The 24,725-nt window shown below is 39.1% G+C and overlaps 3 protein-coding genes across 4 annotated transcripts; 1 reads left to right on the top strand and 2 right to left on the bottom strand.

Annotated features, from left to right (window-relative positions):
• Positions 1 to 34: 34 nt before the first annotated feature.
• Positions 35 to 2,560, bottom strand: LOC138198033 (uncharacterized). The gene is made up of 6 exons (XM_069149149.1): positions 2,500 to 2,560; positions 1,996 to 2,301; positions 1,790 to 1,890; positions 1,616 to 1,663; positions 1,269 to 1,379; positions 35 to 1,134 (listed from the first exon to the last, which is right to left on the bottom strand). The coding sequence occupies exons 1-6, from the start codon at positions 2,549 to 2,551 to the stop codon at positions 1,081 to 1,083; spliced, it is 672 nt and encodes a 223-aa protein (XP_069005250.1). The 5' UTR covers positions 2,552 to 2,560; the 3' UTR covers positions 35 to 1,080.
• A 1,451-nt stretch (positions 2,561 to 4,011) lies between these two features.
• On the top strand, positions 4,012 to 10,078 carry LOC138198030 (ER lumen protein-retaining receptor 2-like). Its single transcript, XM_069149145.1, has 5 exons — positions 4,012 to 4,261; positions 5,920 to 6,020; positions 6,124 to 6,282; positions 6,370 to 6,622; positions 8,553 to 10,078. Exons 1-5 carry the CDS (start codon positions 4,171 to 4,173, stop codon positions 8,585 to 8,587), a joined length of 639 nt encoding a protein of 212 aa, XP_069005246.1. The 5' UTR covers positions 4,012 to 4,170; the 3' UTR covers positions 8,588 to 10,078.
• A 350-nt stretch (positions 10,079 to 10,428) lies between these two features.
• Positions 10,429 to 11,988, bottom strand: LOC138198031 (lipid droplet assembly factor 1-like). Of its 2 annotated transcripts, none has more exons than XM_069149146.1 (5): positions 11,915 to 11,988; positions 11,513 to 11,629; positions 11,227 to 11,395; positions 10,981 to 11,126; positions 10,429 to 10,678 (listed from the first exon to the last, which is right to left on the bottom strand). In XM_069149146.1, the coding sequence occupies exons 2-5, from the start codon at positions 11,618 to 11,620 to the stop codon at positions 10,616 to 10,618; spliced, it is 486 nt and encodes a 161-aa protein (XP_069005247.1). In that variant the 5' UTR covers positions 11,621 to 11,629; positions 11,915 to 11,988; the 3' UTR covers positions 10,429 to 10,615. The 2 variants fall into 2 exon arrangements, with proteins under 2 accessions (XP_069005247.1, XP_069005248.1); XM_069149147.1 differs by having other exon boundaries at positions 11,513 to 11,610; positions 11,915 to 11,987.
• Between the last annotated feature and the right edge of the window lie 12,737 nt (positions 11,989 to 24,725).

The raw sequence follows: 24,725 nt of genomic DNA, 5'->3' as shown, positions 1-24,725 counted from the left end.
AGGATGTTTAGGTCAATGGCACAAACAAAAATGATTACATCACAGCTTTTATTTTATCAGTTAGAAAATATCCATGTACAAATAAACATCCTCCGTAGCCTTATAAGTGATGTATAAGTAGATTCTAATGTAAACTATCTTCATTCTTCCTTTGGGAATTTAAAGTGAACAACAACAGATAAAAGTAATTATACAGAATATGGCGCATCAGGATGCCTCGCAGACAGATCTGAATGTTAAAGATTTCCTAAATGTGAATTTTTTTGTAAGATAACAATGATTTCTTTAGAATAAGAGCCACTTCAGCATCAAAATGACACCCTCTCCTTTCCCATTTAACATTGTAAGCTGTATTCAATATACAGCCATGTGTAATGTGCCTTTTTTCATTGCAGCATTTATAACAATCAATTTTTGGTGCTCAAATAACATCAATATAAGCTTCTGATTAAAAATGTGTTTGTACATATCTATGCCCTCAGTATGATTAATATTTGATTGGATTTTAAGAATGTTATTTTGATGTTGTCCATTAATTTAGCAAACATTAGAATATAATCTAAACAATGTCATGAATACTCGAATGAGAACATGGTTTCATCAATCCATGTCTCCGAACAGCTGTACACATACTTGCTCCTTTGGTTTTAACTTTTGTTTTTTAGAAAACAGTTTGATCTATGAACCAGGTAAATGCAAATGAAGTGTGCAACATTTTGCTCTGCATTTATTCACATATTATCTTCATATTACACAGCTATTTATTTAAATCAAACACTGCAGAAATATACACGTGGATATGAACAAGACATTTATGGAAGGTACCATCAAGACATCATGGGTAGAGCTACAAAAGCCTCAAGAGAGGCAGTTAACACTACAGAGTGAATATTTAGCAACAAAATGGATTGACTCATTTCGTGAGAAAAGGTGAACAAATGCACAACTAACTTGCATACTTTGTAGATTTCCTCTTTTCTTCAGTTACATACAGCGGCCTCAGTCTAGTGTTGTTTGAAATGTCCTTTCGGTCAGGCCGATGGAGGTCTGAATCTGTCATTTAATGTCCCTCAGTGACACTTAGACATTTTGATAGATGCCATCAGAGGAGATGCTGAAGTCACTACTGGCAGCCTGCAATGAAATTGAAAACTTTGAGAATTAAAACGGCAGCATTTCAGACTGGCAGGAAAGTACCGACAGGCTGTAATACATGCTATGCAAGAGCTTTACCCAATCTGACCATAACATGCTGCAACCAGATTTACCTCAATGTGAGAATGGTTTCCACTCCCTGCTTGTTGTCTTTTCTCTAACTTCCCTCTGCTGGACATTTCTTGCAGCACATCATGGAACTGTGCTGTTTTGTTTGAGTTATTCTGTTTGGAAAGATAAGAGGAACTTTATTATGAAACAGATATTTAGAGGTTTTCTTTTCTGTATTTACTATAAAAATAAGTGAACAACTGCTGCATTTGTGGTATTTTAAGAGTCTTTGTTGTCCAGTACAGAGGCCCTGGTTCCTCTTCCTCTTTTTGCATCTGTGGGCTTTTCCCAATTTAGAAAACAGTGATCTCACAAATTGAAATAGAAAAATCAGACACTTTTCTACAACCTTGCCAGTTTTGCACATCGTGCTGCTGATGTTCATGTCATAGCCATACTGGAACAGAAAGGAAAAGGTTCATTTCACAACAGCACCTTATATTTATTTCATTTTCAGTCATGTTTGTTTGAACACTGACAGATCTCAACAATGCATAAGACTTCAAATAAATAAGTGATTTACCTTCTTTAAAAGGATAAGTATCACTATTGCCACGCTGTAGATGGCCAAGAGGACACATGATATCCACAGAAGAATGTTACGCACTACTATTTTAACTTCCTCTGCAAGTAAAAGAATAGATTTTTTTGTCACAATTCATCTTAATCAAAACATGTGGCCTGACCTATAAAGTCAGTTTTTCTTGTAAAAGACTCCTTCCCCCTTACCGCTCACTACAAGGGTGGTACCCAGCCCCACATGCTGGATTTTATCTGATGCAGCAGCACAGTGGTAGATCCCACTGTCCTCTGCATTAAGCGACTTGATGTGTAAAGATGCTCCATGCAGGCTGTACTTGCTGGCAGTCAGGTTGACACGACGATGGGAATTTACTTTGAAAACAAACCACACATAATGCAAGGGTTCGGCTGAACATTGTGAGCTGATGGTACAAGACAGAACAGCAGCTTGTCCTGTTTTCTGCCACTTCATTTTTGGCTGTGATAAGCAGTTCTCTGCCTTTTCCATGCTCTCTGGAAGAACCACACACAAAAGAGATTTAAAAGGTATCAAATTTAATGTTTGAGCTGAAAGATTTGTTAGAACATCCACTGAACTATTGTTGAACAGAAGTTATCTTGAAATATTTATCATTCCGAAACAATGGATTCCATGAAAACATGATTCCCCAAAGGAATAATCCACAGACGGCAAACATAAAGACATCTTACCTGTCACAGGCAGGTGGGTGAGCAGGACAGAAAGCCACAACAACCAGTCCATGTCTGTAGCCTGACAACTCGTGAATGATCTCATGATTCCTTGTATGAGGCGAACTAAATGGCTGACCACATGGGAAGTGAGTTTACTGCACTTCCTCAACACTTTGGTTCCTTCTTATCTCCCTGTATTGAGCAGTGAATGGTAAAATTATGGGTTTTTATTAACATTTCAGTGTGTTTATAGTAACATGGCATGATGATATTATGAGATAATGTATAAACAGTTTATTTCACACCTAACAAATACAGCACAGGTTCAAAGATTTTATGTCACTGTAAGTGGAAAACCACAAGTCGCTGGTCAGCCTGTTATTGCCCAATATAAGCAACATTTCTGAAAATAGGAATCAAGAATAAAATCTTCTCTGTGTACAGGTGATAGAGCAATCTAGGAAAGATGAAAATGTGTGGTTACAGATACTCAGAAAGCTATCCGGTATAGAGAAATGTTGCCAGCACTAAGACTTCAACATATCAATGATTTAAAATCATGTATATACAGTAGAAAAATAAGAGTAAAACTAACAGTAACTCTATTCAAATGGAAAAAGATCATTAAGCTCATTGTTTCCAAGTTGTTTGTCTTGTGACATCTTCCAAATCTCAGTGTGTAGTCGGGGTTACATTTCAGATGTCTGAGATATCAACAGTTCCACTGAATAGGGATTTTTTTTTTTCCTTCTGAATCTCTCACATTGTTACATTTCAATAAATATTCAAATGATGATATATTTCACCAAAAAAGATTAGCGAAAAAGTCTAAAAGCTAAAAACAGATTTGTGGCAGAACTTTGTTGTTTCTTCTCTCCTAGTAATCATCTGACGCCCCTCAGATTTATTCACTGTCCCTAGTAGTTCAAATTAGCTCCACCTGCAGCAGCTACAACCATAACATGGTGGTTACACACTGATCCTTCACTATTAATAATCGAATGATGTAAAATATATCTGTCAGAAGGACTAAACCAGTACTTTTACTTGAAACCTTACCCAGAATTTGTTGTTAACACTTTCGAACATTCATTTGAGTAGGATTTACTTGTAATGGAGTATTTTTACATTTCTGTATTAATACTTTCATTCGGTTGAATTAATTTGTTATTTAAGAAAAGGATCTAAATACTAGTTATTTTACGGATTCATATTTTACATGCAAAACTATCTAAATATCTGAGGAACACAGATTACCTTTTTAAATCACGAGGTTATTATACGTATAAATATCAAAATACAGTTGAATGCTACCAAAGTACTCGTCCCATAAACGGACAAGTATATAAAACTGTATAAATCATCGTATACAGTCTGTGATCCGGTTTATTAACTTCTTCAAACGGCGCTCGGGTTGCGGTCTCCGCTCTGCTCGCTGTGGGCGGATCCTCACGCAGCTGTCAGTCACACTTTCGTCCAATTAAAATCTGTCTGCGTGGTTTCTTCCCGCCCCCTTCCACGTCGACTTGCACTCTCGCCATATTTTCAATCCTGGTGAATCCCGCTTGCCCCGGTGTAACCCCCAGATCTTGTCTCCCAACACCGGACGGCGGCGTCGTAGAAAGTGTCAAGGAGCGAAGTGCGGAGGTGACACCTGCGTTTCAGCGTCCGTTTATTCATTCCGCAACGATGAACGTCTTCAGACTGACCGGAGACCTTTCTCATCTGGCCGCTGTCATCATCCTGCTACTCAAAATATGGAAGAGCAGGTCGTGTGCAGGTGAAGCTCCGGCTCTAGTTTTACTACACAACGCCGCCGTGTTGTTTCCTTAAAGACTTATGTTCAAACTGCGCGTTTCGTTAACTGCGAAACGTGGCGTTTTAGGCACAAAAGCTAAGCTAGCTAGCTACGCTTGCTTAACGGTTCCAACTCATTCATTTGAGCCGGTGGCTAACGGCTAACGGAGGCTAACTAACCGAGGAGCTGCAGCGTAGAAACCTTTTGATGATTATCGCAGCTGCTGCTGGATTTACTGGAAATATAACGAATAACGAAGCTCGTGATAATAGTGTCCTTATTATAACAACCTTTGCACGGTCTTGCATGTGCGAGTAAACTATGAAGTTGCTTCAAACGCGGATTGAGGGACGTCGGTCCCTGCTGCTGAGCAGACGAAGGAGCCAACGAATATAAATATAATAACTCTTATCAGATTGATTTAGTACCATTTTTGCCACATCGTCACCGGATTGTTTGTTTTTTTTGTTTGTTTTTTGCCTTCTGTACACATCACACATCGGTGTTCTCCTGCTCTGTTAAGTTCGAGGCTCGGAGCTCGATTGTTTTGGTCTGGCTTCTGACGTGGCGGTTCCCAGAGACGCGACGGAAGTAGCGAACTTACTTTAAAAAAAAAAAAAGAATAAAAAAAAAAAAGTTTACTTCTTTTTTATTTTATTTATTTATTTATTTTTTTAATCGTACTTGCAAGAACACTGATAATAATGAAACCTGGTCTGTTGTCTTGACTGACGCCAATAGGACATAATTGTCCTACTTGGTTTTTAAAGCTGAGGGATTAAGTGTCAAAGTTAAATGTTTGTGTTGGGGTAGAAACTAAAAGATGATCACGTTTAATTTTGGGTTAAATTTGTTTAATTTTAGGTTAGTGGAAGTCTCGTTTAGGTACAAGGTCAAACTCTATTACTATTCTATTATTATTTCACAGAATTCAATCCTTTTTCGATGTGTTAAGTACATTTTTATTTGTACAACCAAAAAAACCCCAACAAATCACATTAATTTGCCTTGGAGTACTTTACAAGCTGCGCAACATATAACATCCTCGGTTCTTAGAGCCTTGATTTGTATCGGGAAATTTTGAAAGTGGTTAATTGTAAAAACAGAGGGCTGATTTGTCTTCCGAGATGGACAGATATGGTTTTATAAAGAGTCGGCTGAAATAACAAGCGGAGAAGTACCATAGAGGAAAAGAATGAAAACATTACGGCTTGAAGAAGTCGATATCAATCATCGCACAACTTTAAAGTGCCACTGAGCACTGATAGGACACCTCAGAACAGACTACACTAACACTGAACAAGTCAAAGTGGACAAATCCGTACCTTTGTTAGTGCCGAGTCATCAGTTTTTGCATCCACAATGACTGAAAAAGCTTTCTGTAAATTGGCCTGTGTACATACAATTTAAATATTTATGCCTGTAAAATAAGTCCAAAAGTGGGCAAATATTTTGCGTTTGGCCTCCTGAGATTGTTGCGTTCCAGATGTGCGTTCATTACATTTCCAGTAGGTGTCACTGTCCAATAAGGAAAAGCATGGTTCATGATTTATCCAGACTACTCGTGAAGCTGTTTTCTGAAGTTGCTGATGGCGTTTGCGTACCTCCAATCTAAATGTCTTGATATTTTTTTGTTGAAGGTATCTCTGGAAAGAGCCAAATTCTGTTTGCTCTCGTGTTTACCACACGTTACTTGGACCTGCTCACTTCTTTCATCTCCCTGTACAACACGAGCATGAAGGTAAGACACCCGTCACGTCTCAGCCTCGACCAGCAGCCCGTCATACGGATCCCATGTTTCTCCCAGCACCTCCAGCGACGAGCTGTTCTGTCTCGTTTGCCAGGTGATCTACATCGGCTGTTCGTACGCCACGGTCTACCTGATCTACATGAAGTTCAGGGCCACCTATGACGGAAACCACGACAGTTTCAGAGTGGAGTTCCTGGTTGTTCCTGTCGGAGGTCTCTCTGTTCTCATCAACCACGACTTCTCTTTCCTAGAAGTGGGTTCAACTTGTCCGACACATTTCATGAATTATTAACTCATTAGTGTGAGAGAACACGGTCAAGTTAAACGTGTCTGTCTTCAGATTCTTTGGACATTCTCCATCTACCTGGAGTCGGTGGCAATCCTGCCGCAGCTCTTCATGATCAGCAAGACCGGTGAGGCTGAGACGATCACCACCCACTACCTGTTCTGCCTGGGCCTCTACCGGGCCCTCTATCTCTTCAACTGGATCTGGCGTTTCTACTTCGAGGGCTTCTTCGACATGATTGCCATTGTGGCCGGCGTGGTCCAGACTATCCTCTATTGTGACTTCTTCTACCTTTATGTCACCAAAGGTGAGTTTCCTATTGGTATCATCCAGTGTGGCATTTGATAGTTCTTTTAAAGAGTCTGTAAGTAAGCTTTAAATTAGATAGAGAATTCTCCACAAAAAAAAAAAAAAAAAACAGCAGAGACGATATACATTGGGTATGTATGTTTTAAGCCTAATTTTAAAAGAAGAGAGGATGTCTGCTTCCTGAACCCAAACCAGGAGCTGGTTTCACAGGAGAGGGACCTGGAAGCTGAAGGCTCTACCTCCTATTCTCCTTTTGAAAACTTTAGGAACCTCAAGCAGGCCAGCACTCAGCACTCAGCAAAATGCTCTATTAGGGTGATATGATACCATGAGATCTCTAAGATGAAGCTTGGTCATGAGCAGCTTTGTAAGTAAGGAGAAGAATTTTTAATTATATTCTTGATTTTTATGGGAAGCCCTATGAAGAGAAGCTAAAACAGGAGAAATATAATCTATGAAATATGATCAGCATATTTTGGATCAAGCTTTTTAAAGAGTGAATGGGACATCCTGATAATAAGGAACGGTAGTCCAGCCTAGAGTATCAAACAAAACAAAGGATTTTCCTGAATTTATTTATATTGCGCCGATGACATGAAGTCCAAGACACTTGCCTTATATGTTAGTTAAAGGACATAATTATCAGGCGGTACCAAGGGAGCTAAAAGATTCATGTAGTGTTAATTATATAGACATGAAATATTTATCCAACACTCGTGCCTATACACACGCACGCATTAAAACCCTAACAAATTATCATTTGATGTAATCATTCCTTCTGGTCACATGGGCCCTGAAACCATCGCTAACACGATTTCTAAAGTTCAGCCTTTCAGATATTACGAGGTCAGAGTTTCTTCAATGAAGCGGGTATTTTCCAAAGTTTCGGTCTTTAAGATCAAATTCCCTCCACTGGGAATGGGAATGCACTCCCGGGAAACGCATAAAGGAAATCTTGTGCTAAAAAGACTAAATTTGGAAATGCGCCGTTGACTCAGCTGATATGGTTGCATTTTAGTTCAGTGTGTTTTACGTCATATTTCTTACAGTTACAATTGAAAGAAACCTTTGCTTCCCCCGTGATCAAATTAAAGTGCTTCTGAAGCTGCAACTAGTCACACTAATGCAATATTTGAAATGGCATTACTGGAGAAAAATTACCGCATCTGTGAAATGACCCGTAGGTCTCCAAATATGGGAGAAGCTTCGATTTAGGTCAACCTCTCTCTTGCCTCGTTCATAAGTCATTACAGTCAGTTATTTCTGTACAGTCTTTTCAACACAGCAGTTTTCGTCTAGGTTTGAATCTTGGGTTTCTTCTTTTTAGTTAATTTTCATAAATGATCTCTTAAAGGTCTTCATTGATGTAGTGGTTATTACTTGAAGCCTGTTAACACTGTGGCAACAAGAACCCAGAAACATTTTAGGAAGTATTGACCTTCTTTGCATTATGAATTATTATTAATATTATTATGGTTGTTATTATTATTATTATTATTATAATACAAGTATACAAATGAGAAAAAGCAGAGCTAAGAGAGAGGAGCCGCAATTGACGCGGGGGGAAAAAAGGAGTGAACGTGAGGAACATGCGCCTCTTGCGTCTCCGTTTCAAGAAGCACAACGAACAACACGCCTTTGTCTTGTTTCTTCCGTGTGAAAATGCGTCTCTCGAGGGTTATTCAGTTTCTAGTTAAGTCCCTGAGGGCTTCACAGTTACTGGAACGATGTGGTTGAAAAGACTTGTTAGCTGACCACCATAGGTTGTAACTAATGAGCACAAATCAAGGAGTCTCGCTTGAAAAGCTCCTTGAAGAAGGAAACGGGCACTTGAATAGTGTCAATGACAAGAGGCATGAATCACGTATAGGAACAAATCTGGGCCTAATGATGTTTCTTACCTGACAACTTCATGTCTCATTCTTCAGTGTTGAAAGGCAAGAAGCTGAGCCTGCCAGCGTAAAACCGTGACGGTGGAGACGGCGACTCTCAGCAGACTCAGGGTGTGTGGAGATGACACCATGGAATCTCATGACCTATAGCAATGGATGCCTGAGACAGAGAGCCAACTATCGGGGTAAAACACTAGTCTTCTTGATGATTGCTGATGGAACTGGTAAATGATAACCAACACCAGAGCTGAACAAAGATCATCCCAGAACAACCTTTGGATTTCTGTGTTCAGCATCTTGCCTTAAGCTTCTTTTCATTGATGTTCAAATAGGAGAAAAGGCTTTTTTTTTTTTTCCTTCTTCTTTTTTTTTTTCTACATGCGAGGTGTATACGCTTATGTTTTTTTATTTTTTTATAATGTCACAAATACGATCGACTCTGAGAAGTACCTTGTTTGACTCGGTAATGAAATGCACAAAATGTACAGTCTTATTAAAGAGTGCGATAAAGAGTAATGTATCGAGTGCCTGACAAAGATTAAGTCCAGTTTCTCGCAGTGTTGTAGTTTCTTTTTTTTTTTTACTTTGACTTTTTTTTTTTATCTAGGTAATTGTATACCCAGACTGTAATACATGTTCCCTCTCTTAGAAACATTTAAAGAGGCCAACATCAGGTGTTTCACACCAACGCACTCATCGTTTTGTAAAAAATGTTGCTTTCTAAAAAAGAAGACTGAACATTTTACCAGGTTGCTCTCATTCAACAATCAAAACTTTTTTGTAAAAAGAAAAACTTGTAAGAGAATTTGTAGCTTAATCTTAAATCTAAGACCCATCAAATAAATGACTTTAATGCCAGGAATCATTTTGTTGTAGATATCAGTAATTTCAAATGGTGGCCGTCTCCATTTGAAATTTAAAAGAAGATGTGTTTACGAACTGTATACTTCTTCTCACTGTATTTTAAGATCAGCTGTTTTATGGCTTTGATATAGATTTAATACAATCTTTCAATAAGATTGTCACATTTTGGATGTAGATAGAGCACAAACCTTTTTGTTCAGCTTTTATTGCACCCAGTAACAAACCCATCAAGTACCTTGCAGTGGTGACTCGTCATTTAAGGCTAAAATCAATAAAAAGAGAATAAAGCAATAAAAAAAAAAAAAAAAAAAAAAAAAAAAAAATGAGCGACAACATTTCCTACACTGGGGTAAGAAGTGTTTTGATATCTGGCACATAGACGAACTGTATGTCTGGACAGTGGGCAAGTAAACACATCTGATATTGTGGAGTTATGATGCTCCAATACTGAGTCGGAGTGATGGTGTTTAATGGGTACGTTTTTATCCAATTTAAAGGACTCGTCAACTTTTTGAAATGAGTAATTCCTAAAAAAAATTATTTCAAATTTCTTTACAAAAAAAAAAAAAATTCAAGATTTTCTTTTGCATGATATCACCTCCATTAAAGATTTCATGAGACTAACCCTCCATTCTTGTTGCTGTTTGATGTTTAAAATGATGCAAGCAACAATAAAATCCACACTGCTTTTCAAGGTACCCTTCAGAGTTGTTGACCACTACTACTAACACTGAGGATCAATATTTTCACCCGTGTTCTTAATTAGTTTGTCGTGTGACATCTTACACTTCCAGCCAATTTGACATTATTACACCGATCAATAACAGTATACCAGCTGACTATGAGCAAGTGAACAGAACATGTCAGAGAGAGGCAACATTTACATTTAATCACATTAAGTACCCTTATGTTGCCGATCTAGCATTTAGACACCTGTATAATTTAGTTAATTATTCCATATACATTATCCCACTTGCTTTTAAAAAAAGACAGGAAGAAGAATCAGAAATGAAGAAATAAATCCACCATTACACAAGACATGAGTGCATTCAGTTTAATTTATTGCAATAAAGATTATATCCGACCACTCGCACAAAATACTTTGAGAGTTAACCCTTATTTCCCCAAACACAGGCTTATTTGGATAAAGTAAACAGTTGAGTCCACAAATTCTTTCTTAAAATAAGCCGTCATCTTCAGGTATTCCCAATCAAGAGAGAAGAGGAGGCATCAAACTACTGCATTTCCTTTTGTTCTGAAGGTTCACTTTCACTCTCCTTCCCCTGGATCGGACCTCTCTGGTCAGACGAAAACAATCGGATAAAAGAATAAAATAAACGTAACATGATTATGTGTACAATATCACAATAGGAATGATGACCCAATTAAACTCCACAAATTTTTAGCATCACTGATGTTCTGACCACCTTTCAGTAAGTGGCAGATGCAACCTTGACATGTTCATATTGACGATTGTACATTGCCACCAGAGACTTGAACCTAAAAATGCTTCTTGTGCAGTTATTCTCTCTTCTAAGTAGGCCACAAGTATTTAGTGTGCATTAATGAAACAACTCGTGCTGATTTGTCAGTCCATTACCTTTGTCAGATGTGGGTAATTACGGTACAAGGGGTTGATGATGGTGATATACGAAGCATAAATGATGCCTGAAACCAGGACAGAGAAGAAGCCGATGCCAGACAGCACACTCAGCAGAGTTACCCCCCCGACAAACAGCAGGAACACTGATGGACACAAAGAAGAAATCCCAGGTTTGTGGCTGCAAAAAGAATCGTCAGGTGCAGTGTCATTAAACAATGCAGCGTTTGAGTTGAGTTCACCTACCCTCAAAGAAAACAAAACCCACCACCGACATAGTCATAGTCACAAGAGCAAAGGAGAGGAAAAGTCCCGTCGGCAGTGCAGCCATGGCGCCGAACACCAACACTGCGAGAGCCAAGGAAGGGTGTCTGCTGAGATACTGCCCGATTCTTGAGTTCATCACCAGAGCTACCTTTTGAGGACAGAATGACACAATACAGCTGGGAGGGAAGGTCGACAAAAAGGTGAAAGTACACGATGGATAAAGAAAGAAAAACTGGACAGGTGCAGTTGTTAAGTTTTAGGTCACCTTGGGCTCATCGTTGAGGCGGTTCAGCAGGGTCGTCCATCTTCCCCTCAGCTGCTGATAGCCAATCACACCGTTGTTGCTGCTGCTGTTCTGCATCTCTGCACACATCGGATCTGACTGAGAACCAGAACATGAGTATGACAGAGTCCACCTCACTGGTAAAAACCCAACCACTGAGCTCCCTGTTACAAGTAACTCCCAACAGATTCTTGATCTGTACATCTTCATTTTAATCCTAAAATTTAAAAAAAAAAGTAAGCACACAGATTCTCATTGGCTTTAACAAAAGACAATCCTGGCTAACAACTGTACTGTACCTCAGCTGCCATGTGTTGCACTCTTAGTGACTTAAAATACCCACCTCTGAAATCATACTACAAAGTTCTGCTGACAATTACTCACCTGGAAAATATAGAAAACCTTGTTTGATTCTCAGCAGAAGTCAGCTCACAACATGAAACTGTGTTCTGTAGTTGTCTCAGACAGCTAAACAGCACTAACACCCTTTTTTAAACAGAAAAAAAAACACCTCCTCCTTCTTCCTCCTCCTTCTTCCTCCTCCTCCTTCCTCCTCCTCCTCCTTCCTCCTCCTTCCTCTTCTAGATTCTTGGATAGAGACTCCGACAGGTTTGTGGATATTATTGCTGCCATCTACTGCTTACCAAATATGTTGCAGCACAAGTCTGCAGTTTAAGTCTGGTTTTGCCTAATGTTTTTTTCAGGAATTTAATATTTATGACAAACACTCAAACTGATTGGTACCATAATTCAAAAAGGTGCTCTAAAAATGATGAATAGTGCCATGAATAGATCTTACTCATCAATTTGGGACCAAATGGCCCCATGAAGGGAGAATCTTAGCATCTAATGTGCCTTAAACATTTTCAAGTATTGGATACAAAGCATACCTACAGAAGTAAATGTGTGTATTTGGTCATTTCTTATATTTATTGATTTTTGTAAAAATGTATTTTAATATGTAAATAATATTAAATTATTTCAGCTATGCAGCTATACGAATAATAAATGACTCGATCATAGGATATAGATCAAATCAAAATTATAATATATTTTTGGCCTAAATGTATTTAGAATCCTGTGTTTGCTGCCCTCTAGTGATCATACTGAAGAACAACTACATGAAATGACTCAGTTTTAACATCACTCCAACTGTTATTTACATCTTAATGTAAAACCAAACATTAGTGTGATACTAATACATAACAGTTAAATCAGTTTTGGTAATAAAAGATGTAGAGTCTCTGCAACACAATGATTTATGTATTATTGAAATACACTTATATTCTGTGCAACAAAACTTAAAAAATGTTTCTGCTATTTTAACATTTTCTCATCTTGTTGTCTTTCAGTGGGAACATTTCTCTGTTATTCTCTTGTATTACCGCCACTCGCCACCTATCGTCTCCTCCTCCTTTGTCAAATTACTCATTGTCGTTAAAGGACAAATGTCACTATAATTATGATGGACTTCATAGCCAGCCTTCTCTTATGCTGCCTGATTGTGCCATAAAACACCATTTGTCATTGGACTCGTGATGAATTGTCACAAGATGTGTTTCCCTGCACTGAAGGAAGCTCTTTCTCTCTTTTATTTCATTTCATTTCATTTCATTTCATTTCATTTCATTTCATTTCATGTGACTAAAATAGGAAAGAAATCCATTAAGATCAAGGATTCATTTCTGGATGTTGGTTTTTAATGAGATGGTCCCAGTTTTCTGTGCACACATAAGCACAACACAAGCATGATGGCATATCAGGCAACATGCTGATACCCTTTTGAACATGCACGGTTCGATACAGATCCCTGAGCAGTTACTGTGGCTGGTTTATTATGAGGGAAATCACAACAGTACCCCAGAGATCCAGGAGATGGGGGCGGGGCGGTTTGATGTTTTACTTCACAGCTGTCAGGCTGGAATGGCTCTCTAAAAATAATGACCACACTTCCTAACTTTATGCTCTGTGCTACTATTAGATGGCAACAGCAAGATGTCTATGTGAGCACGGCGACTGATCAGAATATCAAATGACTCGGCTTTTACCTCCACCACTGATTACTTCTTCAATCAAAGATAGGAATTGCTGCTATTGCCACCGCCGCCCACAAATTAAGTTTAGCCCGATGAGTTTTGGATAGCATTAACTATATGTGAGCACATAACTGCAAGGTCTGAGGGAGCGAAATGGCAGTGTGATCTGTTTTGAACCGAGAGACACCCTCGGGACCAGTGATGACAACTTATTTGGACCCTTTATAGCTGCTGGCCATACTAATTAATCACTCTCTTTCGTATTGAGTACAGTTGAAGGATTTGGCGAGGGAGAAAAGGAGAGAGACTGCATCTACCTCTCCAGACTGCTGAACACTATGAACTCGGTGAACCAAGACTTCAGCAGGAGCTGCAGAAGAGTGGTGTGCAAGTGTTTGTTTTTTTCTTTACAAATGAGAGGAAATTCCCCAAACATTTAACCTTCCTTTTGTATTCATGGCTTTACTAGCCTTAGGAGTGTGTTTTCATGGCTTTTAAGCTGTGTGTTTTCCAGTCCTACATATGTATAAAAGTTCTTGTAAACTTCAAAACCATAACTGATTGAGAGATGAACTCAGTAGGCTATTATCCATCACTTGCGGAAATAATAATCAGCGACGAGCAAAACAAATTGGGTTTTTTCCAAACTGCGAGCAAAGTAACTGGAATGAATTGTGGCACATTTTTCGACCATTTTGTTTAAATGAACCGTTTCACACATTTGAATTACATTTTTTTTGGTTAATTATGCCACAACTAAAATGTAATGAAGTTAAATTGTATCTAAGATACAGATACATGAAAAAGTCACGAATATATGTTTAATTATTTGAGGCACAGACAAAAACGTCATGTTAATTGTAGCTCAGTCAACCAAATTCAAATATACCTCTTACCACAGTTGGGCATTGTTGAGTAAAATAAGACAGCAGTAAGTAACAGAGTTGTTCCAGGGCCCCTGAGACAAATTATATTTGTGACAAGCAGCACGCTCTCGTACTTAATGGTAAATGTAAACTGAATGTTCTTAATGTGTCCCATACGCATGCGGCGCAAAGATATATTTCACTGTCTGAGGGGAAATTGACTGTACGATAAGTCTGCTGGCACGTGCCGGGCTGCTCAACAGATTGTAGCCAAGACGTGATTGATGGGCTGTCAGCAAATTCCAATTTGCTCCCACTGATTGTAAAAACTAATCACAACGAGAGGGGGAGTGACGAGTAGTGTGGAATAGTTGGAAATCTCCCGTGGTATGCGGTTAACTGGTGCATGTCCACCTCTTGTGTGGCTTCCAAAGCTGCATCATGCGTTGCATTAAAGATGTCTTTCCCTCGCTGTGCAGTTAAAGCAGTCTGCTTTCTGAGGAAATGAGAGGGATCTGCTGCTCCTTTGCCTCCTTTTAGCTTGTCACACTCTATACCCACACCTCTCCATCACACTATCGCTCTATAACCACCTCCCTATCTGCCGTTCGTCACTTTGTTCACCTCTCTTTGAAGTTGCACAGGAGTGTGCAGGCCAAGGCCAACAGCTGGCGGCAGGAGAACAAAATGTCTTTGGAGTCTGCCCTGTGTCAAATAGGTTGGTCCTCATTGTCAGTGGTTGTCATTTTGCCAGATGAAGGGGCCTGTTTGCGGTGCCTGTCCTCCGAATGGAGGGCCGGAGGCTCAAAGGGAGCTCCCTAGAGGGTGGTAAAGGGCGTTGTGGAGGATGGAGTCAGAGCCCCTCATCAACCTCTCAAAGCTCACCAACATCAGCAGCTGCATCACTGCATCACTGATTCTGGATTATGTTGCAATATAAAGCCAACACTTAAACATCCACAACCAGTATCATTTCAAAACCCCCTGGATTGTTTCCTAAACAAACCAAAAGAGAAAATGAAGGTGTCATACCCATAAAAGAAATGATAGGCATATCAGTGCTCTTAGTGGCAACCTGTCTTAAAAAAAAAAAAAAAAAAAAAAAAAAAAAAAAAAAAGAAATCACCATTTCCTAATGTGGCACACTGTCAATTATTTGTTAAAAAGCCTAAATCATCTTCATTAATGTCATAAAACTTCAGGTCAGCAACATTTTGGCTAAATGTGTTATTGCTGTTACAAAACCCTGTTTTTTTCTGTTTTGTTTCGTTGAATCTATTTTGTGTTATTTGCAAAAACCTTCACTTCCAAATTACCTATAGTGCTCAATTTATCAATATGTTTTCTCCCACGTGACCCTTGGAGGGCTAGACAGACTTCTATTGCATCTTTGCAACAAGGAACTATCTTTCACGGCCTTATCCTTTTATTCAGGCACCTTTTTATATTAATTTCTTCCGGACACAGACGGGCTCTTATAGCCCTGTGTCTGTAATTAACCCTTTCTGTTAGAAAATCAACCATGAACAATAACAGCAAGATTGTCAGAAACAAGATTTCAGTCCCAGTGGAAATTACGGCCTGAGCCACCAGCCGCATTCATCTTTTCAGACCTCGTGGCAGTTAAATGCACACCAATACTAAGGCACACCTAAGCAGTTATGATTTAGGATTTATAAGTTGCCTGTTTGCATCTATCAACATGTTGCGCATCTCTTTCAATGAAGCCCGGCATCAGACTTTTGGTTTATCATCTACTTCATCATGGATAGTAGTTGAAATTTTTGTATTTAATCAGTGTGTTTCAGTTATAATGATTCAGCTCAGTCGCTGCAGTCAATCTCGATCCAAACTTTTTCATCAGTTATGTGCAAAATCTATGAGATGTCATTGAATAACAAAGTAGTGTGCACATTTTCAAAAGTTGGGTCAGTGAGTTTACGGTTGGAAAACAGCAAGAAAAATGAACCTGATCAGCAAAATGTTGTTGCATTGTGTTGTTTCTACACCTCATCACGTATGCAGTTTCTTTCTCAGCTCCAGGATTGTGATGGATGGCCGTTGCTGCCATTTGTTCTTGCATTTTGAAGCACTGCTTGAATTGTGATTAAAGATGGAGTTGGCTAAAAGCTGCTGCGGGAGTAGTGTCAACTCTAGAGAAAAAAGGAAGAGGAGGAGCAGTTGGGAGAGGTCATCATTAAAGGGAGGTGATGGTAATATGGGGCCACAAGAAGAGTTCCTCTCGCTCATTAAACCTGTGGTCATCCTTTTGTATTTGCCATCACTTCACAATGTGTCCCTCAGGAAGGCAGCAATGCTCTTTTGGCCATGCGTCACAGCTTTACTGTCAGCTGCTGGACTCGCTCATTAAACCTTCCTTTATTGTTTTGAACCAAAGGGAGGGATTCACACAGTATTGTAGGTTTTGTGCAGGAAAAGGAGATTATTTTGTTATATTTCATGTGGTTTTATGGAATTATTGCCGTGCACCACATGATAGAATATCATCTGATCAAATTGCAGTGCTATGTGGTCTTTCGGTATTTAAACAGATCCTTCATGATGCAAACAAAGTTGTCAGGTGCATTTGCATAATATTTTACCCATAATATTGCTGTCAGTGTCAACTTCACAGGTGACCTTTTGTTCCTGTAGTTGTTTTGGACTTGCAGTTTGTTTGATCCTCAAACCACTCTGAATTAAAAAAGCTACTCCAACATCAAGGTGGTGTGGTTAGCCTGATGAAAGCAGAGTGGGTTGCACAGCAGGTGATACATTAAATGGGCAGATATTCACAGCCAGAGGCAAGGCAGCTGGGGAGGAGGACTAGGTGTGATGAAAGGGGGATTAGCATGGATTCATAAGGCTCTATCATAGGAAAGACATTGGTGCTAGGCTACATGAATGTACTCAGGGACAGGCACTCAGTTGGTTTCTGGTTAGCATTAAACAGAAACGTGGCCTTTGACTTGTCGAACATGACGGTATATATTCTTTTACCTCCAAAAATAACAAATTGATCATTAAAAATTTGACAACAGTTTACCAGTGCATATAAAATGCATATAAGGAACAGAACTGTGGCTTTATTGTATTAACGATCGGTGTGTTTTCACTGGGCTGCTGAATCATTCATAAAATCATTTGACAATCAATGTATTTTAGTGAAATCATAATACAATAAGTCCACAGTTCTGTTCCAAAACAACTGAATCTTAGAATCGTAATCACCAACATGAGAGGTGTTTGAAACCTCTCATGTTGGTGATTAAGACTCAGTGGACCCCTGTGAGCTTGATGGTGCTACAGGCTGGAACTGAATATTAATGACTAAATTAACCAGTAAAAGTTCACTTCCGTTCATTAAAGGAACCCTGTTGCAGTATTTGAATGATTGTAGCTCTATGGACCAATGCTCACGAGTGAATTCCTGTTTTTTTCTTTGGTATCTTGCTAAAACATGATGAAAACTTCTTGCTGCCACTTTCACGCTGATTTGCTAGTTGGTGACATTCACTTGCAAAGAGTGCAAAGAGCAGTGCTCCAATAAACATGAAAAAAGGAGGCTGCAAGATAGAAAACCTGGAGATAAACAATATAGGAGCTAAGATATGCATTAAAATAGATGTACAGATTTTGTATAAGAAAGGATACACACAATGTGATTTCGTGAAATGGGCCTATTCTGAATAACTAAATGAAAAAAGTGTACATCATTTTTGTTCAGCTACAGGAAAGCACCACAGTTCACTTTTAGACCTGTACTGTGGGACTTTTATATATAGAGGGCTGTCATTTACATTCAGGCCCTTCCTAAACAAGTTCACACAATGCTGATTAAACAGCGACAGATAAATCCCACTGCCCTATCAAGCCAGTACGGAGAGCATACACAAAACAGCACACATAAATTTGGACACTAAAATATTCAGAACTGCTAACTTGAGTCATGTTGCTCATAGTAAAAAGAAAATAGGTTTTCATGGCCTTTAAGGTTGCAAAAATGACCAAAAAATGTCCTTCTCTTTGACAATATTATCATCATACTTTAATATATGATTTGTTTCAGTCCACTGTCTGGAACAGTCCAAGTTGTTTGCCTGAGTCACTTTGTGTCAGAATACAAATGTCCTCTGAAAGAACCACTCAAAGGCTAAGTAATGACTCCAGAATATAATTTTGTCACCACTAAATTTTCCACCAGCTTCAGTCCCAGTCCGAAAGAGGCACAGGTATAAATTGTTACTGGTGTCACTGATATGAGCAAAGCTGTTTGAAAATCACTTGTTTGTCACATTTCTGCGCTTTTCTGTGTGAAGATCTTGAACCTCATCAGTTGAGGTACAAGATTGAGTGCAGTCGTCTCCAATGTCTTTGTTTTGTTTTTCGTTCTCAAACGCTAGGTCTGATTACACAAATAATAATGACAGCAGTTATTACTCAGTGAGGGAGATAAGTCTTTGAGAGAGAGCCTGGAGCAGACACAGACACCTACATCTCAGATAGACACGGAGACAGATATAATAACAGTGTAATACAATCCAATACATCTCTGCAATGAATAAAACATTTGTGAGGACAATATTAGAGTCACCCATGTACAGTGTGTGCTGTAACACCTGTGTGTAAAGAGGAAATGCAATGCAGTCCAGTGCAACAGTACTGCAAGCTCCTCACTGTTATGTACAGTATAATAATAACACACAGTGGTAGTTTGTGCCGCTGTATTAAATTGTTACTGTTATTGTGTACACTCCTTGTAAAGACACCTTATATTACATGAGCAGTTTGTGATTTAAACTGATAAAAAAGCTTCATGTGATGCTGCCCTTGCGGGTAAGTGGACATGCTTGTGTTTCATCTGCAACTGAAGGATCTTGTGAATCCATAACAATCGCAAGAGCAAATTATTTTGCGAGTGATATAAGTAGAAGTAGTAATCAATATAATCCAAGAACTTTATTTGAATCTATAAATTATGTTAGAAATCTCCACCATTAAAGCTCGCCTTCTCCTCAGACTCGTAAAAGTTCATTGTAAAACTCCATTAAGCCAATTTCTCACTGTCATGTGTAGGAGTAAAACTTATACTGAAAATCAAGGCTCAACTCTGGTCTTGGTCAAGGTTTGCTTTATGAGGATCATCTCTCATTATCTTACAATCAACAGACGAGAGCTCTTTGAAAATGTTCATTCTGAGTTTTAGTCAAACTGCAACAAAAAAAATCTGAAATGATTCTTTATGTTTTACATCTGCTGGATCAGGGCAGCACTGTATCGTGGTCCTCCTTGATCTCAGAGCTGCTCGTGATACCATCAGTAACTCAGATCTCACTCAAAGTCTCAGATTTTGTGTGAAGTAGAGGCACAGCTCAGGTTTGTATCCTATTTTACACACACACGCGCACACACGCACACGCACACACACGCACACACGCACACGCACACACACACACACACACACACACACACACACACACACACACACACACACACACACACACACACACAGTGACATTTCTGTCAACATAGGAGGCTCTTGGTCTGGAAATAACCACAGAGGACCTCTTATTTAGACACCTCATCCTTTTCTCATCCTAACCTAATTTAAATTACAGGTGAACCTCCCAAAGAAACTACCTGTCTTTTACTCCCTCATTAGAGAAGAAAATACTCACATAGGCTACTTGAAGAAAACTACATTTACAGTGTGGCTGGTCCCTGTAAGCCGTAACAGTGTGACTGCATGCACAACACCAGGACCCTGAACTGAAGCAGCTCGGAGACATGTGTCCCTTCAATGGATGATTTATTGTCCCTGCCTGAACATAACAGAGTTTTGACACACACATTTAAAATGTCCTTTTTTTTTTTACAGTGATGCTCAGAGAAGGTTTTTGTCACCTTTTTTATACTCTTGACTTTAAAAAGAAAGAAAGAAAGAAATCAGTGAATGTGAATACCTGTGTGCACGCACACTCAGAATCAGCAGCAGCCCCTTCACAGCAGCATCAGACAGACTCATCCATCTTTGTTACTGCAGCAGCATACTGCTATGACTTGGCCATAAACACACACACACACACTGTTTTTTTCTCCCAGTCCTTCCATCTTTCTCTCTTCATTCTCTCATTTTCTCCTTCTCTGTGTAACTCTCCCCTTCCCGGCCAAACCTCACATGGTTAAGGTCTGGCAGGACATTTATCAGATGGATTATACTGTATATATATTTATATTAGTGTGTAGATGAAAAGTACAGCGAACCTCAGCTCATACAATCTACCGTGATGTGGTTTTATTGTTGCAGGTTGTCGCACTGACACGGACACTCTGATCTTCTTATTCAGCTGCTGTTAACTTCACCGTTATGTGGGGAAGCAACAGTGAGTAAGTGTTTTTGTTTTTTGTGAGTGAGGTGTTAATTGGTTTGTCATGAGCTGTGTGTATTCACGATTGGTAGACTATGAATATGAGCAAGTCAGACATTGGCTGACTGTAACTGCTGATGTAACCAGGGCAGTTTGGGAGATGACACACTTGTGTTGCTCCTCAATCAGAGGTGATTATAGGCGAATAAAATAGCATCTTCTCTTGCGTGTGTTTCTTGTCATGTACATTATGCTCTGTTTCTCACTTATCCTGACACTGACAGGGACAAAGTGTCAGCTGAGTCAGCGCTGGTGTCAAAGACTTTAATTGGGCGTACACACACATACACAGTCGTGTTTCCATCACTTCAGAGAACATTATGGCCATTTTCTGGAGGCTTTACAGTCTTCACATAAAATGTACTGATTTACATTATGAGGACTTGCTTTTTGTTCCCAAATGGGAGGCGAGTACCCACAATCTGACTGTGTAAACAGATTAGTTGTCCACACAACACAAGTCATACAAGTGCTATACACATGGCTGAATCCCTCCTCTCTATCTCTGAGCTTGTGATTATCACCTGGACTGGACTGCTGATCTCTTTTTGTCACTGCATTGTTCAAGTGTTTATTCTCCTTTATTAGAACAAGCTGTTATCATATTAACATCTACCCAGGGACGCTGGAAGTGCTCTGCAGTGTGTTTTTAAAGATGCTTTAAGGTCAGGTGCCCATGCAAATGTTCATCCATCAACATTCACCTCCTATTATAGATCTCCTGGAGTGTGTGCATAGTAGAGGCAAACACCTTAGTGTGCAGCTCACCTCATTTAAACAACAGCATTTTGGATCACTGGATTTATATAATGTCAAAAAAACAAGAGAAATTCTGTCCAAGATGGTTACGTTTATGTTAGATGCTGGCTTTTCTGCTATACTTATTTATGTAAAAAATGTGCACCACTTTTTACGAGTAAGTGGCTGCATTACAGTATGCTGAATATTGTTTGTTGACAAATTTTACTGTTTTGTTCTGAAATCATGAGAAATTATTGGCAAATCATTTAGAAACCATTTTTCCCTGAATCCAAGTGATAATAAAAACCGTTACTTAACATTATATATGGGTTCATATATATATAAAAAAAAAAAAACATGTTTATGTCACATATTTTACCTCTTACAGGGAGAAGTTGCATAAAGGGGGATAGTAATCAAACTAATGTGGCAGTTTTTAGTTCAGTTCTATTCAATACTGTGTTAACCTGTTTGGAAGTGCTGGATTGTAGCTGTAAATTGGTACAATTATTTCTTTATGAAGGAAGAAATTAAACTTCAGAGAGGCCTCTATATAGAATAAAAAAAGACACTCCTACACTTCCTCGATTTCCTTTATGGCTTAGGTGTGTGTAGCTGTATCTTAGTGATCGATTACAGTATTGAATGGGAAGTCAAGACTTTAGTGTGATTTTGTTTGCAGACAGAAAGACACAGTCCACCAGCATCTCTGTATCTCAACCATTAGACATACTGTTCTTTATTTCTTCATTCAAAAATATCAGCAAACACATTTCTGCATACTTTCTCACAGCACAGTAAGACACACTCTTTATACAATCAATACATTCATTAGGAGGAAAAAAGAACATAATTATGCAAGCTGAGAATCACTCCAGTACAATCAAAAAACACAGCTCTGAAACACTGCCATGGAGAGAGGTAAAAGACTGCTCAAAAAAGTCATTGTGTAGAAAATCACAATCAGAAAAATACCAACAAAAATGCCAGAAGCGTCAGTTGTACATTCATGGATATATCATTATAATACTGTGCTGTATGTAATTATATTCATCATGATTGAGTATAAATACATATTTTATTTCATACATTACAAGTCCTATGGCACAAACACTTTTTAAAGCTTCTCTTAAAGCTCTAATAGGCTACGAACTTTATTTACACACACAGTAATTCGTGCTCACACACTTCTGCTTTCACACACACACACACACACACACACACACACACACACACACACACACACACACACACACACACACACACACACACACACACACACACACACACACACACACACACAGAGTAAAGCTGAGCAGGTTGAGAGAGACAGTGAGGAAACAGAGGATATGTGAGAGAGAAAATAAAATTTTCTCCACTGATTGATTTATGTTTGGGTATCTTTTTAATATCTGGCTGAAGAAAACCTGGGCATTTTCTTCCTCATAATGGTGAAGATTTCTTGGCATCGGCCCCCCTCACGCACACACCCTCCCACTCTCTCCCGAGTGCCTCACATGGGAGAGGAAGGGACACCTGCATGTGACACTCTCTCTGTCCCCAACTCATCCCTCCGCTTTTGGATTTCCAGCATGTCTGCCTCCATCCCTGGAGGCCGCGACAATGACAATCTGCTTCTCGCACAAATGTCACATTAACATGGGCGAAACACTGGATGGGATTAACACGTGCAATGAATGTCATGGCAACATTGATCTGGCATGGGCTCCCCAGGCTGAAGCAGAATTTGTTTTTTCCAATCATACTTTCCTAATGATCACAGGTCAGTCATTAGTTACATTGATTAGAGTTAAAGCACATATTTACGTTCAGTCAAATGTAACAGCCTGCTGAGCATGACTTTGGAGGACCTTGGTTCAAGGAGCTTGCTCAGTGATGACTAGTTATTGACCTTTTAGCTATCAAATAATGTTCAACATCCACCAGCTTCAACTAAAGGTCACAAACTGCATGGATCAATTTTCTGCTGACTAAAGATGGAACGATATTTGCAGTATGCACACGTAGCAAAGATGACGCCAAGGTAATCGGTTAACGAGTAAAGGGGACACTTGAGAAATTAACTTTGAGCAAGTGCCTCTGACATAAAGTGGGAGCAAAGAGGGATGAGTGGGAGGAGAACGGAGTGATGGAGGTGTGAAGCAGATGGCAATCGCTACTCCCTCATTCACTTTGCGAATCTGTGGAAAATCCATTTGTGTGGAACAAAGAAATAGGAGCAGAGGGTGCTGCAGCCTCTGCGCACAACTGAACTGAAAAGGTTTGGAGGTTAGAAATCAGAGAATTAGCTTTATTCTGGTTCAAGTAATCTGACAGGGTAGAAGAAGGAAGGACTGCAGCTGTATAAACCTTTGAAATCTGTGCACTTAGAAAACATTTTCATGTAGCTGTCACTGGAAATGGAAAGAAATGTCCCTTTTTACAGTAACAATTCGCATTTTTGTACTTTTGGCAATAATTCCTATTCAATCTGTCCTATTTATTATTTTACAGCATGTTAAAGGGCATTTCAACAGCTTCACCTCCCTGTGAGGTGCATGGAGATTGGATGGCAGTCTATTAACACTTGTGGAATGAGAACTTATTCATTGGTTCTATAGTGTTGTAGCTCTTAAATATTTTAAAATCCCTTATTTTTGTTTAGTTTTTGTTAGTTTTAATATTTTTTTACAGCTGTTTGACAGTTTGATATTTTTGACAAATACTATGTATTTATATGCTGGTGTTATATTTATTAGGTCTGGGTTTAATTACCCTTAAAACAAACTTTAGCTGACATGACGCAACAAGTACATTGGCCATGAGTGACGCCATCTCTCCTTGAAAAAACTCATTCATTTGTATGTAGGCAATCCAGCGGTTTTGTGACCTTCCATGGAAGCCTGTGTTTCCTGTTTGGGTGCTATGAGCAGCTGATTTTCAGATAAATGATTAGGTGGATGTGCTCGTTTGACCAATAGAAACACTGCTGCTCTGTGCTTGGAATCACAGACATTGTACCTTTATTGCGTTGCATCACTACATTTATTACATTATCACACTACCAGGTTACAAACTGTATCAGTAGATAGATATTTATTTATTTTCTGTGTCAAAAATGTGA

The sequence above is a fragment of the Embiotoca jacksoni genome, unplaced genomic scaffold, assembly GCF_022577435.1.
Source record: "Embiotoca jacksoni isolate LCO1_2020_lvr unplaced genomic scaffold, fEmbJac1.0.p SCAF_15, whole genome shotgun sequence".
NCBI lineage: Eukaryota > Metazoa > Chordata > Actinopteri > Embiotocidae > Embiotoca > Embiotoca jacksoni.
The sequence above is the reverse complement of the archived record's forward strand: the minus strand, read 5'-3'. Positions and strand labels throughout refer to the sequence as shown.